The 13,472-nt window shown below is 42.3% G+C and overlaps 1 protein-coding gene across 1 annotated transcript; it reads right to left on the bottom strand.

Annotated features, from left to right (window-relative positions):
- Window positions 1-10,167: 10,167 nt before the first annotated feature.
- On the bottom strand, window positions 10,168-10,788 carry LOC138356463 (general transcription factor IIF subunit 2-like). The gene has a single exon (XM_069312623.1). The coding sequence runs from the start codon at window positions 10,786-10,788 to the stop codon at window positions 10,168-10,170; it is 621 nt and encodes a 206-aa protein (XP_069168724.1).
- Between the last annotated feature and the right edge of the window lie 2,684 nt (window positions 10,789-13,472).

Below are 13,472 nucleotides of genomic sequence, written 5' to 3' on the forward strand. Positions count from 1 at the left end.
AAACGCAGGCAAATCATAACATAGAACGAAAAGGCAATGTAAAGGACCTGGGTGTACTCATGTCGGAAGACCTTACCTTTAAAGAACACAATAAAGTAGCCGTCACAACTGCAAGAAAAATGACAGGTTGGATAACAAGAGCTTTTCACACTAGAGATGCTATACCGATGATGATACTTTTCAAAACGCTTGTGCTATCTAGAGTGGAGTACTGCTGCACAATGACAGCCCCTTTCAAAGCTGGAGAAATTGCTGACCTAGAGAGCGTGCAGAGATCCTTTACTGCTAGAATCCACTCAGTAAAACATCTAAATTACTGGGACCGACTAATAAGCCTAAATCTGTACTCCCTTGAGCGCAGGCGGGAGAGATACATAATAATTTATACGTGGAAAATAATTGAGGGGCTGGTCCCAAACCTGCACACAGAAATAACACCACATGAGACCAGAAGACATGGCAGGATGTGCAGAATACCCCCGTTGAAAAGCAGAGGTGCAACAGGTACTCTGAGAGAGAACTCTATCAACATCAGAGGCCCGAGACTGTTCAACACGCTTCCACTACACATAAGGGGCATAACTGGCAAACCCCTCACAGTGTTCAAGAGAGAACTGGATAAGCACCTCCAAAGGATACCTGATCAACCAGGCTGTGACTCATACGTCAGGCTGCGAGCAGCCGCGTCTAACAGGCTGGTTGATCAGTCCAGCAACCAGGAGGCCTGGTCGACGACCGGGCCGCGGGGACACTAAGCCCCGGAAGCACCTCAAGGTAGCCTCAAGGTAGGTAAGGTATGTACATGTTCCTTGACCTCACAAAGTAAGATCCTGTTGCGGTCACTTGGCTGCTTTTTGTATAGCTTTCTTGTTCTATTGAGTCTATGGTTGAGTTCTTTGACACGTTCGCAATAGTACCAATGATCTTTATGGTGTCCGGTGGACTGTTTTTTCAGTGGGATTGAGTGGTTGGCTGCACTTTGAATCGCTTTGACAAATTCTTGTTCTGCCTGATTAATGTCTTCGGGAAGATCATAGTTTCTTTGCCACTCTGAAATGAGGTTTTGAAATCGGTCCCAGTTTGCTAAAGCAAAGTTCCAGGCTTCAGATGGCGGAGGTGGGGTGGGTAGGTCTAACTGAAGATCAATTTGGACCCCATAGTGGTCGCTTGTGAGTGTGGGCTCAACTGACCATGTTGCTGCATCTCTTAGGGAGGCTGAAACGAAGGTTAGGTCTAATCTGCCTCCTTGGATGTGGGTAGGTTCATTCTTGTTTAGGATTTGTATTTCTGGAAGCTGGTCCAGTAGATGTGTAATGTGTATGCCGGCTTCATTTGTTTTGTTCGAGCCCAGTGCCAATCGATGATGGGCATTAAAATCTCCACAAATGATTGTGTTTGTTGTTGTCGCGTGTCCAAATAACACAGAGAGATCCATTTCGGCTTGTGGAGACCTGTACACATTGAACACTTCAAGTTTGTCGTGTCTTAGCTCAATGGTGACTCCCATTACCTCTGTCCCTGCTCCACAATTGGGTGGGCTGGTTATGGATTTGGAGATCAGGTCACTTTTTACATAGATTGCACATCCCCTGGATTGCCCATTGATCCATGGAAGGAAGAAGCCTCGATAGCCTGAGATTTTAGGTTCTAATCCGGCTCGAAGCAAGCTCTCCTGTAGTATCAGGATGTCTATGCCTTTGGTTGCTGCTATGCATTGCAAGTGTTGCAATTTAGTGCGCAGTCCTTGCGCATTCCATTGCAGGATCTTTAGAATTCTAGGTTCTTGGAATGTGCTGATAATTCCGTGGTATCCATGGAGTCTGATGAACACGCCATGGAAGTTGCAATTGGGGTATAGGTTCTTAGTGGTCCTGAAATTGCCTCATCAATGTCGCTTTCCGACGACCTGGACTCTATCTGCTTTTTATGGGGGTGCCTCTTGCCCTGCTGTCTTGACGGTATGGATATTACATCTTCGAATTTTTTGAGCTTGTGCTCAATTGTCTTCCGAGTCTCTGTGGTTTGCTTGATTCCATGTGAAGACAGCAGACTTTCGATTAACTCAGTGACCAAAGTTTTTAGCATTGGCCAGAGAGCGTTCAGTTCAGTGGGAGCACTATTTAATGTTGTGCAGGTTGAGGGCCTAGTGGCTTTTAGACCCTTCTCGGTGGTAACTTTGGCACTGGAATTGCTACTCCTATTGGCCCCAGTGTGCTTGCTGGATGAAATGGGAGGCCGACTGCTTTGAACATGAGTCTTGTGTCCTCCATCTTTCTTTTTGTCCTGCACTGTCTTCTCACCCTTCACCATGGCCGATGGTGAAGGGCCGTGTGCCCCCTCTTCCTGAATGGGTAGACCCCACGCGGTTTTAGTGGGCATGGGAGCTGGTATTCGTTTTGGTTGGGGTTTCGGCTCCGCTGTTGGCGTGGTGGGGTTCGTTTGAAGCCATTTCAGCCTTTCAGGGCATTTCAAGTTCCAGGCATGATGTGCCTTGGAACAATTTGGGCATTTTGCCTGAACAGGGTGGTTTGCCTTGAATTTATCAATACATGTTTTTGTATCATGGGACTGGCTGCAGACTCCGCACCTCACTGGGCGTTGGCAGCCATCTTTGTGATGCCCAAATCTCTGACATCTAAAGCATCTTAGGGGTTCTGGGGTGTAAGGCCTGTGTTGGAACACCCCCCAGATTCCAAGGTCAAGTTTTTCCGGCATGTGATGAGGAAGTAGATGCAGGCAATAAATAGGCTAGAGAGAGGTGGGGAGCAAAGTGTAGTAGTAGGAATAAGAACTGCAGAGGGCCTATTGGCCCATACGAGGCAGCTCCGATTATAACCACCAAATGAGAAGGAGATAGTAATAGGAATAAGAAGAGGATAGTAAGGGAACGCAAAAAAAACAAAGAATTGAAAAGAGAAGAGAGAAAGAAAAGGAAAGAGAAAGAAAGATAAAATGAAGGGTAAGCTTATTTACCAAACGTTAGGTCACTTATTTAGGTCAAACGTTAGAAAGATTAGAGCATAGCTCTAATCTTTCTAACAAACGTGACCTAATATAAGCTTACCTTTGCACTTATCTTTCTTTCTCTTTCCTTTTCTTTCTCTCTTCTCTCTTTTCTGTTCTTTGTTTTCTTTACGTTCCCTTACTATCCTTTTCTTATTCCTATTACTATCTCCTTTTCATTCGGTGGTTATAACAGGAGCTGCCTCGTTTGGGCCAATAGGCCCTTTGCAGTTTTTATTCCTACTACTATCTCCTCTACTGCACTTTGCTCCCAATCTCTTTCTAGCCTATTTATTGCCTGCATCTAAATCCCCATCACAATCGACTTGAGAATGGTCCAGAACGAACCGAAACGTCGTCGTCCCTTCACATTCTAGTGTGTGGTCTGGTCAATTTACTTTACCCACGTTATTGTGACTCATCACCTGCAAGACATCACCTGGTGTTGTTCTTGAGCTATATCTTGCTCTGATTATGCCCAATTTAAATTATGTAGTTCAGCTTTGGTTGCATTACTATAGAATTGATATAAATTCACTTGTCCAACGTCGGAGGACGTAGAAGTTAATGCTCAAAATCAGAAACATGTCATACGAAATAAGAATAACAAAGCTTAAATTGCATTCACTAGAAAGGCGAATAATTAGGGGTGACATGATAAAGGTTTACAAGTAGATGAATGGACATAACAAAAGGAATATTAATAGAGTATTAAAATTATCAACACAAGACACAACTCTAAACAATTGGTATAAATTGGATAAGTTTAGATTTATTAAAGACCTGGGTAAATACTGGTTCGGTAACAAGGTTGTTGATTGATTGTATAATCAATTACCGCATAACGAGGAGGAGGTGGGGTTCCTTGATTGTTTCAAACGCTGGTTGGACTTGTATATGAGTGGGATTGGGTGGATATAAGTAGGAGCTGCCTCGTAATGGGTCAGTAGGCCTTCTACAGTTACCTTCATTCTTATGTTCATAAACCCTGTTAAACACTGCACAAATCTAAAAGCCCTTGATGCGTGTTCGAACCTTCGTCTGAGAGGCCCCAGACGCGCCTTAATCGACTGAGCTACGACATAGTATAAGAATTGCAACCGAGAAATGAACTTGACCTACCACGGATCCTGCAGTCTCTCCGAGACACAAACCAGGATTTTACACAATTCCCCATGCACCCGAGCTCTAGTAATAAGCTGTTCTATCTCATTGCGCTTACATCATTTCACACAGAAATCTGTTAAACACTGGTTTGGGAATAGGGTGATTGGTCTATGGGACAATTAATCAAGCATTAACAAACGTGAATTCTTATTTTACAGCATCTGACTGGCTTTCTGGCAGGTCAGGTGGTACGCGCGTAATATAAACTGCTCTGTACCAAATTTCCTCACTAACACCCTATCAGACTCTGCATAACTTGCTAACTGGTCGGAATATACACCAGACTGTAATTTACAGGCGTTTATACACTTAATTATTTGGTTGAGTGATCTCGTCTTGCTTTCATTGTTTTAAGATCCATAGAATGGATAATACTGAATCCGAAACACTAGAACAAATAGCAGATTACATTTCAAAATATTGTATGGATTATGTGGAAAATGCAACAAATATGATACAAACTACTGCCAGTTTGCCGCTTAAAAAGAGCGTTGATTCCACGACTATTAATCCTGATATAGAAAGGGTAATGAACGTTAAAAGACAAGATAATGAAGTCGATAATCGTGAAAACTATAATAATACTTGCAAACTTATTTTCGGCGAGTCCTACGAAGAACTACAACAACAATATGGAGTGTCCAATAACACCAGAGGTCACACGCTCAGTCTGATATCTAGTGTCAGTAACGCACCACTATCCAGTGTCAGCCATACACTACTTGCCAGTGACGCACCACTTGCCAGAGTCAGCCACGCACCACTTGCCAATGCCAGACATATAATGGATAATTCCGATTCCGAAACACTAGAACAAATCGCAGATTACATTTCAAAATATTGTTGTAAGGATTCTGAGGAAAATTCAACAAATATCATACAACCTGCTGCCAGTTTGCCGCTTAAGAAGAGCGTTGATTCCACTATTAATCCCGACAAAGAAAGAGTTATTACCCTCAAAAGTCCCGATAATGATGTCGATAATCGTGAAAACTATAATGATACCTGCAAACTTATTTTTGGTAAGTCCTACGAAGAACTACAACAACAATATGGAGTGTCCAACAACACCAGAGGTCACACGCTCAGTCTGATCTCCAGCGTCAGCAACGCACCACTATCCAGTGTGAGCCACACACCACTTGCCCGTACCAGACATAGAATGGATAAGTCCGATTCCGAAACACTAGAACAAATCGCAGATTACATTTCAAAATATTGTTGTAAGGATTCTGAGGAAAATTCAACAAATATCATACAACCTGCTGCCAGTTTGCCGCTTAAGAAGAGCGTTGATTCCACGAATATTAATCCCGACAAAGAAGGAGTTATTACCCTCAAAAGTCCCGATAATGATGTCGATAATCGTGAAAACTATAATGATACCTGCAAACTTATTTTTGGCGAGTCCTACGAAGAACTACAACATCAATATGGAGTGTCCAACAACACAAGAGGTCACACGCTCAGTGTCAGCAATGCACCACTATCCAGTGTGAGCCACACACTACTTGCTAGTGTCAGCCACGCACCACTTGCCAGTATCAGCCACGCACCACTTGCCAGTGTGAGCCACGCATCACTTGCCAGTGCCAGATACTCACCACTTGCTGGTGCCAGACACGCAACACTTGCTAGTGCCAGACACTCACCACTTGCTAGTGCCAGATACTCATCATTTGCTGGTGCCAGACACTCACCACTTGCTAGGGCCAGACACGCACCTCTTGCTAGTGCTAGACACGCACCACTTGCCAGTGCCAGACACACACCACTTGACCATTTGATCAGTTGTGATCAACACCACATATTTTTGCCGTATGTGTCTCACCAACACTCTTCAGCCGGCCGCTATGAACACTATTCAGTCACCAAGAAGGAGCCAAACGACGAAAGATCCCTGAAATTCCTTTTCATCAAGAACAAAAAAGTCGACCTGCCACACGATCAGTTCTCAGTCAGTGGACGTGCACATCCTGAGATTGACAAGCAGAAAACCAACGGCCAGTTCGCTTGCAATTTATCTCCAGAATTGACTGCCGTTGCAGAAAACGTCCCTGCCGCCTCCGTCATTAATGGTGATGAAGCTCTCGTTGAGGTACAGGCTACCAATCGCATTACATCAAGACCTGCTCACAAGGGCTACCCATGTCCTCACTGTCCCAAGTCTTACGTCTCAGGAAAATGCCTTAATCGCCACATTCCTCACGTCCACAAGAATGACCACCTAGTGGGTCACCGGCAGTCAATAATGCCTGTTTAAGTTCTAGGTTCCAAAATCGCCAGATTGAAACACGTTGGCTATCCAGAAGCTGAGCACTTATGTCTGTACATGTATAATGTGAACATTTGATGACGATGGTCACAATAATGAAGCTGAAGAGTTGATGTCCCGCCCACACATTTGAGAGTAAAAAAACGATGACGTTTCCGTGTGTCCTGGACCTTAATAAAGTCGTGTGAGTTCCAAATAGCTGCCCCAATGTACACAATTTTAAAAGATGATGTTCTTTGAAATTTTAATAAAAAAAAACGCTATAATACTGATTTCTTTTTCAATTTCCCTTGTAAACATTAATATTATTAAAACCAAAAAAATAAGAATAAAGGTAACTGCAGAAGGCCTATTGGCCCATACCTGGCAGCTCCTATCTATAACCACCCAATCCCACTCATATACATGTCCAACCCACGCTTGAAACAAGCAAAAAATGCTTGTGGGCGTCAAGGAAAGTACGTACGTACGTGAGTATGTGATTAAGTTACAGAAATTCCTGCAGTGATGTCCGAGAGAACCATCATTGCAGGAGAGAGAACTGTTGAGGGAAAGGAGTGTCTGACTGATTAACCCTACATTGTCTCTGTATTTTAGGGCACCTAAATAATCTTTGTTTTTATGTAATTATATTCTTTTATATACTCACCATATACTGCTACGGAAATATGGATATAAATTCACCTGAACGAGTCCAGCGTTGGATGAGGAAGTTAATTCCACAAATTAGAAACCTGTCTTATAAAGAAAGATTAACAAAGCTAAAATTGCATTCACTGGAAAGGCGAAGAGTAAGGGGTAACATGACAGAGGTTTACAAGTAGATGAATGGACATAAAGGGGATATTAATAGGGTATTAAAAGTATCAACACAAGTCAGAACACGAAACAATAGGTATAAACTGGATTAGATTAGGTTTCAAGGAGAGACCTCGGTAAATACTTGTTTGGTAACAGGGTTGTTGATTTGTTGAACCAGTTGCTACTTGGCATGGTGGAGAAAGGGTCCCTTTGATTGTTTCAAGCGTGGGTTGGAAATGTATATGAGTGGGATTGGTGGTTATAAATAGGAGCTTCCAGGTATGGGCCAATAGGCGTTCTGCAATGATGCGGGTTCGAACTTTCGTCTGAGAGGCCCCAGACGCGCCTTAATCGACTGAGCTACAACATAGTATAAGAATTGCAACCGAGAAATGAACTTGACCTACCACGGATCCTGCAGTCTCTCCGAGACACAAACCAGGATTTTACACAATTCCCCATGCACCCGAGCTCTAGTAATAAGCTGTTCTATCTCATTGCGCTTACATCATTTCACACAGAAATCTGTTAAACACTGGTTTGGGAATAGGGTGATTGGTCTATGGGACAATTAATCAAGCATTAACAAACGTGAATTCTTATTTTACAGCATCTGACTGGCTTTCTGGCAGGTCAGGTGGTACGCGCGTAATATAAGCTGCTCTGTACCAAATTTCCTCACTAACACCCTATCAGACTCTGCATAACTTGCTAACTGGTCGGAATATACACCAGACTGTAATTTACAGGCGTTTATACACTTAATTATTTGGTCGAGTGATCTCGTCTTGCTTTCATTGTTTTAAGATCCATAGAATGGATAATACTGAATCCGAAACACTAGAACAAATAGCAGATTACATTTCAAAATATTGTATGGATTATGTGGAAAATGCAACAAATATGATACAAACTACTGCCAGTTTGCCGCTTAAAAAGAGCGTTGATTCCACGACTATTAATCCTGATATAGAAAGGGTAATGAACGTTAAAAGACAAGATAATGAAGTCGATAATCGTGAAAACTATAATAATACTTGCAAACTTATTTTCGGCGAGTCCTACGAAGAACTACAACAACAATATGGAGTGTCCAACAACACCAGAGGTTACACGCTCAGTCTGATATCTAGTGTCAGTAACGCACCTCTATCCAGTGTCAGCCATACACTACTTGCCAGTGACGCACTACTTGCCAATGCCAGACATATAATGGATAATTCCATATAATTATATTATATATTATTATATATATATATATTATTATATAACTGTATATAATTATACAGACATAATGGAAAATTTGCCCAATACTGCTTCATTTTCACATTTGGATGCAGCAGTGGCATATTGTAGGTTAAACACAATATAAATAACATAAGAGTAAATATGTTGAACACAATTCATGTAATTAATAATTCCCACCCTGTTTTTGGTCTGCACAATATATTAAATGTTGGCTAGTGCACATTCCTTAGTACAGTGCTAACTAAATGAGAATCCTATCCTTAGTGGCTTAGCACAAATCAATTGATTAGGCTAGATTGAGCAACATTTAGTTGGGCTCCTGCCTAAAATTGTCCTAACTACAGTTAAGGTTTGGCAATAAATTTATATACCATAATAATGAGGAGTAATGGATTAGTGCTATGTATTTTGTTTGGTTTTATATAAAAGACTCTTATTTTGAGTGATGTATATATAATTAGTATGGGGTAATCTCTTCAACTCAGGTATTTGATGAGGATTTATTAATTTGTTATTGACCCTAACACGAAAATAATCCACACAATTAATGGATAAATTTACGTGAGTGCTTAGTCTTATGGTTGGATATTAATGTGCGCGTCAACTCCGCGGATTTAAAACCACTATTTTCCCTGGATTTTTAAACAAAATGACGCACTTAATTTAGAGGTGCATAGCTACACTATGCATTATATTTATTGATAATTTTTATTTATTTCCTTACCTGTATTGAGGTTTAAAACCATTTTTGCTTTTTATTTTCCTTCCCTCGCCGTTTGAAACTCATAATCACAACTGTTAAATAATTTGTTAAAAAAAAGCAGTCATCGCACGTGGTAACTGACGCAATCGCGCGGTTATGCATTTCTAGAAAACTTCTAGAAATTTCACCTACTTGAAATTAATGGTTAGTAAAATTAGTTTCTGGTCACAACCAATTTATGTCAGGGGTTAATAATTTGGATGTTAGGATTCCCAACATATAACACGGCAATCGAAACTAAACTGCATGATGTAAATGGGGCCTAACTAGAGCAGGATATAACTGAAGAATAACACAAGGTGTATTATTACTAATGCTTCGATAAATAAATCCCAGTGTCCTATTTATTATATTTCGTCAACAGATCACTGTAAGCGGCGATTTTCCTTTTTTCTTGTATTCTTAGTCAAAACTTTGATCTAAAATAGGTTAGGCAAGAAGAAGTTCTGTATAAGTATTTATTTTTATGATATCTATACAATGAACACGTGATATTGATACATTGAATCTGTGATATATTCAAGGTGTCCTAAAAGTAAGTTAAAGGCGGTGCTGCTTCTATTGTGGTGACAGTGTCGACGTTCATCACCATCAGGGACTTAGTCACCTCCACCTCAATCATTACCAGCTGCAGGGCTGGTGCCGTCACCGTCTGGACTGTGACGGAGGTCACGGGAACATCACTGACCTGGAACACGGTGTTGAGGAGGATCTGGTTGATGGGAAACACCACGATCTCTGTGACATTCTGCCACTCGTCCTGATACTGCACAGTCTGGAAGACGGGACAGAGCAGCGGCCGTGGCTTGCAGTAAAGGGCAGCGGATAGAGGCACAAGCACCGCAAGGTAGATCATAACCTCAGACTTGTAGTATGAGGCTAATATTTGCCTGGATCTTTCACGTTTTCTTTACCTTTGTACTGTGAAACAAAGTTTAATATGAACCTCATACACTGAATTTTCCACAGCCTTTTCGGCAAGCTTGTAATGACGGTACTCGGGCTTGAGTTCCCACATATTCTTGTGAGGATACTTAACATTATAGTTACATAGGTCTTTCAGGATCTCCTTTAGATATGTGATTGGTTGTCGGGTAATCTTGTGGAGATCCTTAATATTGTAATACTGATGATTTTCAAATGCAGCAAACAACAACTCCATGACCTTATCTTTATCATCACGAATCGTCTTGCCTTCTGCCTTCTTCATCTGCTCTAAATAAACATTATGTTTATGGTGTGAAATAGGCTTATAGCCGTTGAGGGGTCTGTCAATAAGCTTTACTGTATGAAGAGACTGGGCAGCTTTCTTCACAGCTTCCCTTTTCTGATTGATATAGTAGTCGTCCACTACAGGCTGACATTCTAGTTTGTGGATGACTTGTCCCTCAAAGGACAATTGCTGTGTCTCGGAAACTGCAGCATCCGAGCTGCTGCTGCCGAGATCTGGTTCAGAAAGAACTCCGAGTGTCATTTCTTTTAAACTATGAGAACTTACCTTGTGCTCTCGAGGAATTTTCCCGTCCTTCATGGTGTGTTCACTAGATTTAAAGGTTATTGTCGGAGGTTTACCAGGCACCTTGGTAATCTTAAGCTTTCCAACGTCATGGCCAGCACAGTCTGCCCATTTGTCCCCCAAATATTTAGGTACCTTGACCAGCCACAGCCCACGGCTGCAATTCGTAATATCCAAGTCCATCTTAGACTGTTGGCTCATGATGATTGATTGATAAAGATTAAGCCACCCAAGAGGTGGCACGGGCATGAATATCCCGTAAGTGGTACAATTTTTTTTTCCCAGTGTTCTGAGGTTGCATTTAACCATCAAGCTTTTATCGTGGGGGAGGATACTGCTTCAGTCTTTATGAGAGTGTCCAGCTGCTGGACACCTTTGTTGACCAGGAGAGTGGCTGTGTTGATGGCTTCAGGGCGGCCACTGCATGATTCAGGAACTCTTAAAGCTCTTCTAAGGTCATTGGTTGCTTCACATTCCAGAAGATAGTGAAGTAATGGCTTTTCTGTGACAGTTTGGCAGAAGATGCACTCTCTCTGTCGGGATTCACCAATCTCCCAGTTGCATCTGTAACCTAGACGTAGTCTATATAGCCTAACTGCTATTTCCCTGTGGATTCTTTTTGGGATATTTAACCTTTCTAATTTGGTTGCCTGAAGATGCCATGTTGCAGAGGGTGAACCTTCAGCTATTCTCTGGTGTAGGTAGGCTTTGTTGAGATGTGAGAGTTTTTTGATGATGATGTTTCTTATGTTCTCTAGGCTGGGTTGAATTGTTTTATGTATCACTGGATGACGAGTTGCCAATTTAGCAATTTCATCAGCTTTTTCATTTAATGGGATTCCAATATGGGATGGGATCCAGTTTAAAGTTATGTTGAGGCCTTTGCCTTTAGCGACTGCTCCTTGATACAAAATGGTGGTAATTATTTCCACATTATCTTTCCACTGTTTTTGTCCTAGTATTTGAAGTGCAGCTTTTGAGTCTGTGTGTATGATTGCATTTTGAGTGTTTTGTGCAATCACATATGCGAATGCCTGTTGTATGGCGAACAGCTCAGTTTGGGTTGATGATACTAGTCCTCCCAGTCTCCAATATGCCTGAACGCTGGTCGTGCAAAGAGCAGCGCCAGCACTCTCATTTTCTGTGTCCACCGATCCGTCTGTGAAGATGTGGGTGGCTCCTGCTATACATTTGCTCTTCTATTATGCGCCTTAGGATTGTCGGATCATAGGCAGCCTTTTTCATTGGGAGACTTTCTATTACTATTTTGAAAGTAGGCTCTTCCCACGGCGCGGAAGGAGTGTAATTTGGGTGTGGATGATCACCCTCTCTATCAAGAATCATGTTTTTTAAATGTAGTCTGTTTAGGACTTTTCCTGCTCTTGCAACCCAAGAGTTTCCATTGTTTTGGCCTAGTCCAACCACCAAAGCCTGCCGTACTGGGATTGGATCAGAAGAAATAATTATCTTACTGATAATTGTAGCTGATATTCTTTCCTTTGTAGAGAGGGCAAAGGGATATTCCTTTGTGATATTCTTTCTTGTAGAGTGGGCAAACCCGTCTCCCGTCTAAGAGTTTCAAGCCTAGTCCACATGGGGGCTCCCAGTGCAGCTCTCATAGCATTGTTTTGGGCAACTTCAAGCTTTTTCCACTGTTGGTGTGATAGATTTGTGAGTGCAGGTGCGGCATAATCGATCACTGATCTGACTGCCTGTACATAGTATGTGCGAAGGACTTGCAGATTGGCTCCTCCAGAAAGGGAGGTTAGCGACCTGAGGATTGCCGTCCGGGCCGCAGTTCGCTCTCTCAAGTATGTGACCTCAGCATTAAAATTCATGTGTGTGTCCAGGATGATTCCTAGATACTGATAGGTGTCGACCCATTCTATTGGTTGACCCTGTACTGTGAGTTGGATGTTGGGCTTCGCTATTTTTATGGGCATGGCCTTTGACTTTGAGGGGTTGAGTTTGATCCCAATCTGTTTTGCCTCTTTACTGATGCAGTCTAAGCATTTGGGTGCAAGGCGCGCCGCATCCCTTCCTTTTATGATGATGACAAAGTCGTCCGCGTAGTTTAGCAGCCTGCAGTGATGTGGGAGTTTCAACCTCATTATTCTTTCCATTAAACAGTTGAAGAGAAGAGGGCTAAGAATACCTCCTTGCGGTGTACCATTTTCATGTCTTTTGTACTCAGAGACTGTGCCATGAAGTTTTACTCTTGCTTCTCTGTTTATGAGACAGTTTTTGGTCCAGGAGAGCAGGTTGCCTCTCACCTCTTTGTCAATGAGGCAGCAGAGAATAGCTGGGGCGCTAGCCAGTTCAAAGGCTTTTTCGAGGTCCAGGAATATCAGCATTCCTGGTCTGTCATTCAAGTGGGCTAACAGAGTTGTAATGCATTCCACTGTGCCAACCCCTCTTCTATAGGCATACATATCATGGTGCAGTTTAGGCATTTTCCACTCCAGTCTGTTGAGTGCCATTCTGTCAGCCGTCTTGGCAGCACAGCTTTGGAGAGAGATGGGCCTGGGATTAGCTGGATCTTTGGGTTTTGGGATCGGCACTATGTCTGCTCTATTCCAAGCAGAAGGTCTAGTTTGAGAAGTCCAGGCTAAATTAACCTTAGGTATGCAGCGTCTCCCTCTGGGCCGAGGTTTCTAATCATTTTATAGGTTATTTTGTCGGCTCCAGGGGATGTATCC

This window comes from Procambarus clarkii, chromosome 72 (genome assembly GCF_040958095.1).
Source record: "Procambarus clarkii isolate CNS0578487 chromosome 72, FALCON_Pclarkii_2.0, whole genome shotgun sequence".
In the NCBI taxonomy this organism is placed as follows: Eukaryota; Metazoa; Arthropoda; class Malacostraca; order Decapoda; family Cambaridae; genus Procambarus; species Procambarus clarkii.

Coding starts and splice junctions, on each gene's coding strand:
- LOC138356463 (XM_069312623.1), bottom strand. CDS start 10,788: ATGAAGGACGGGAAAATTCCTCGAGAGCACAAGGTAAGTTCTCATAGT.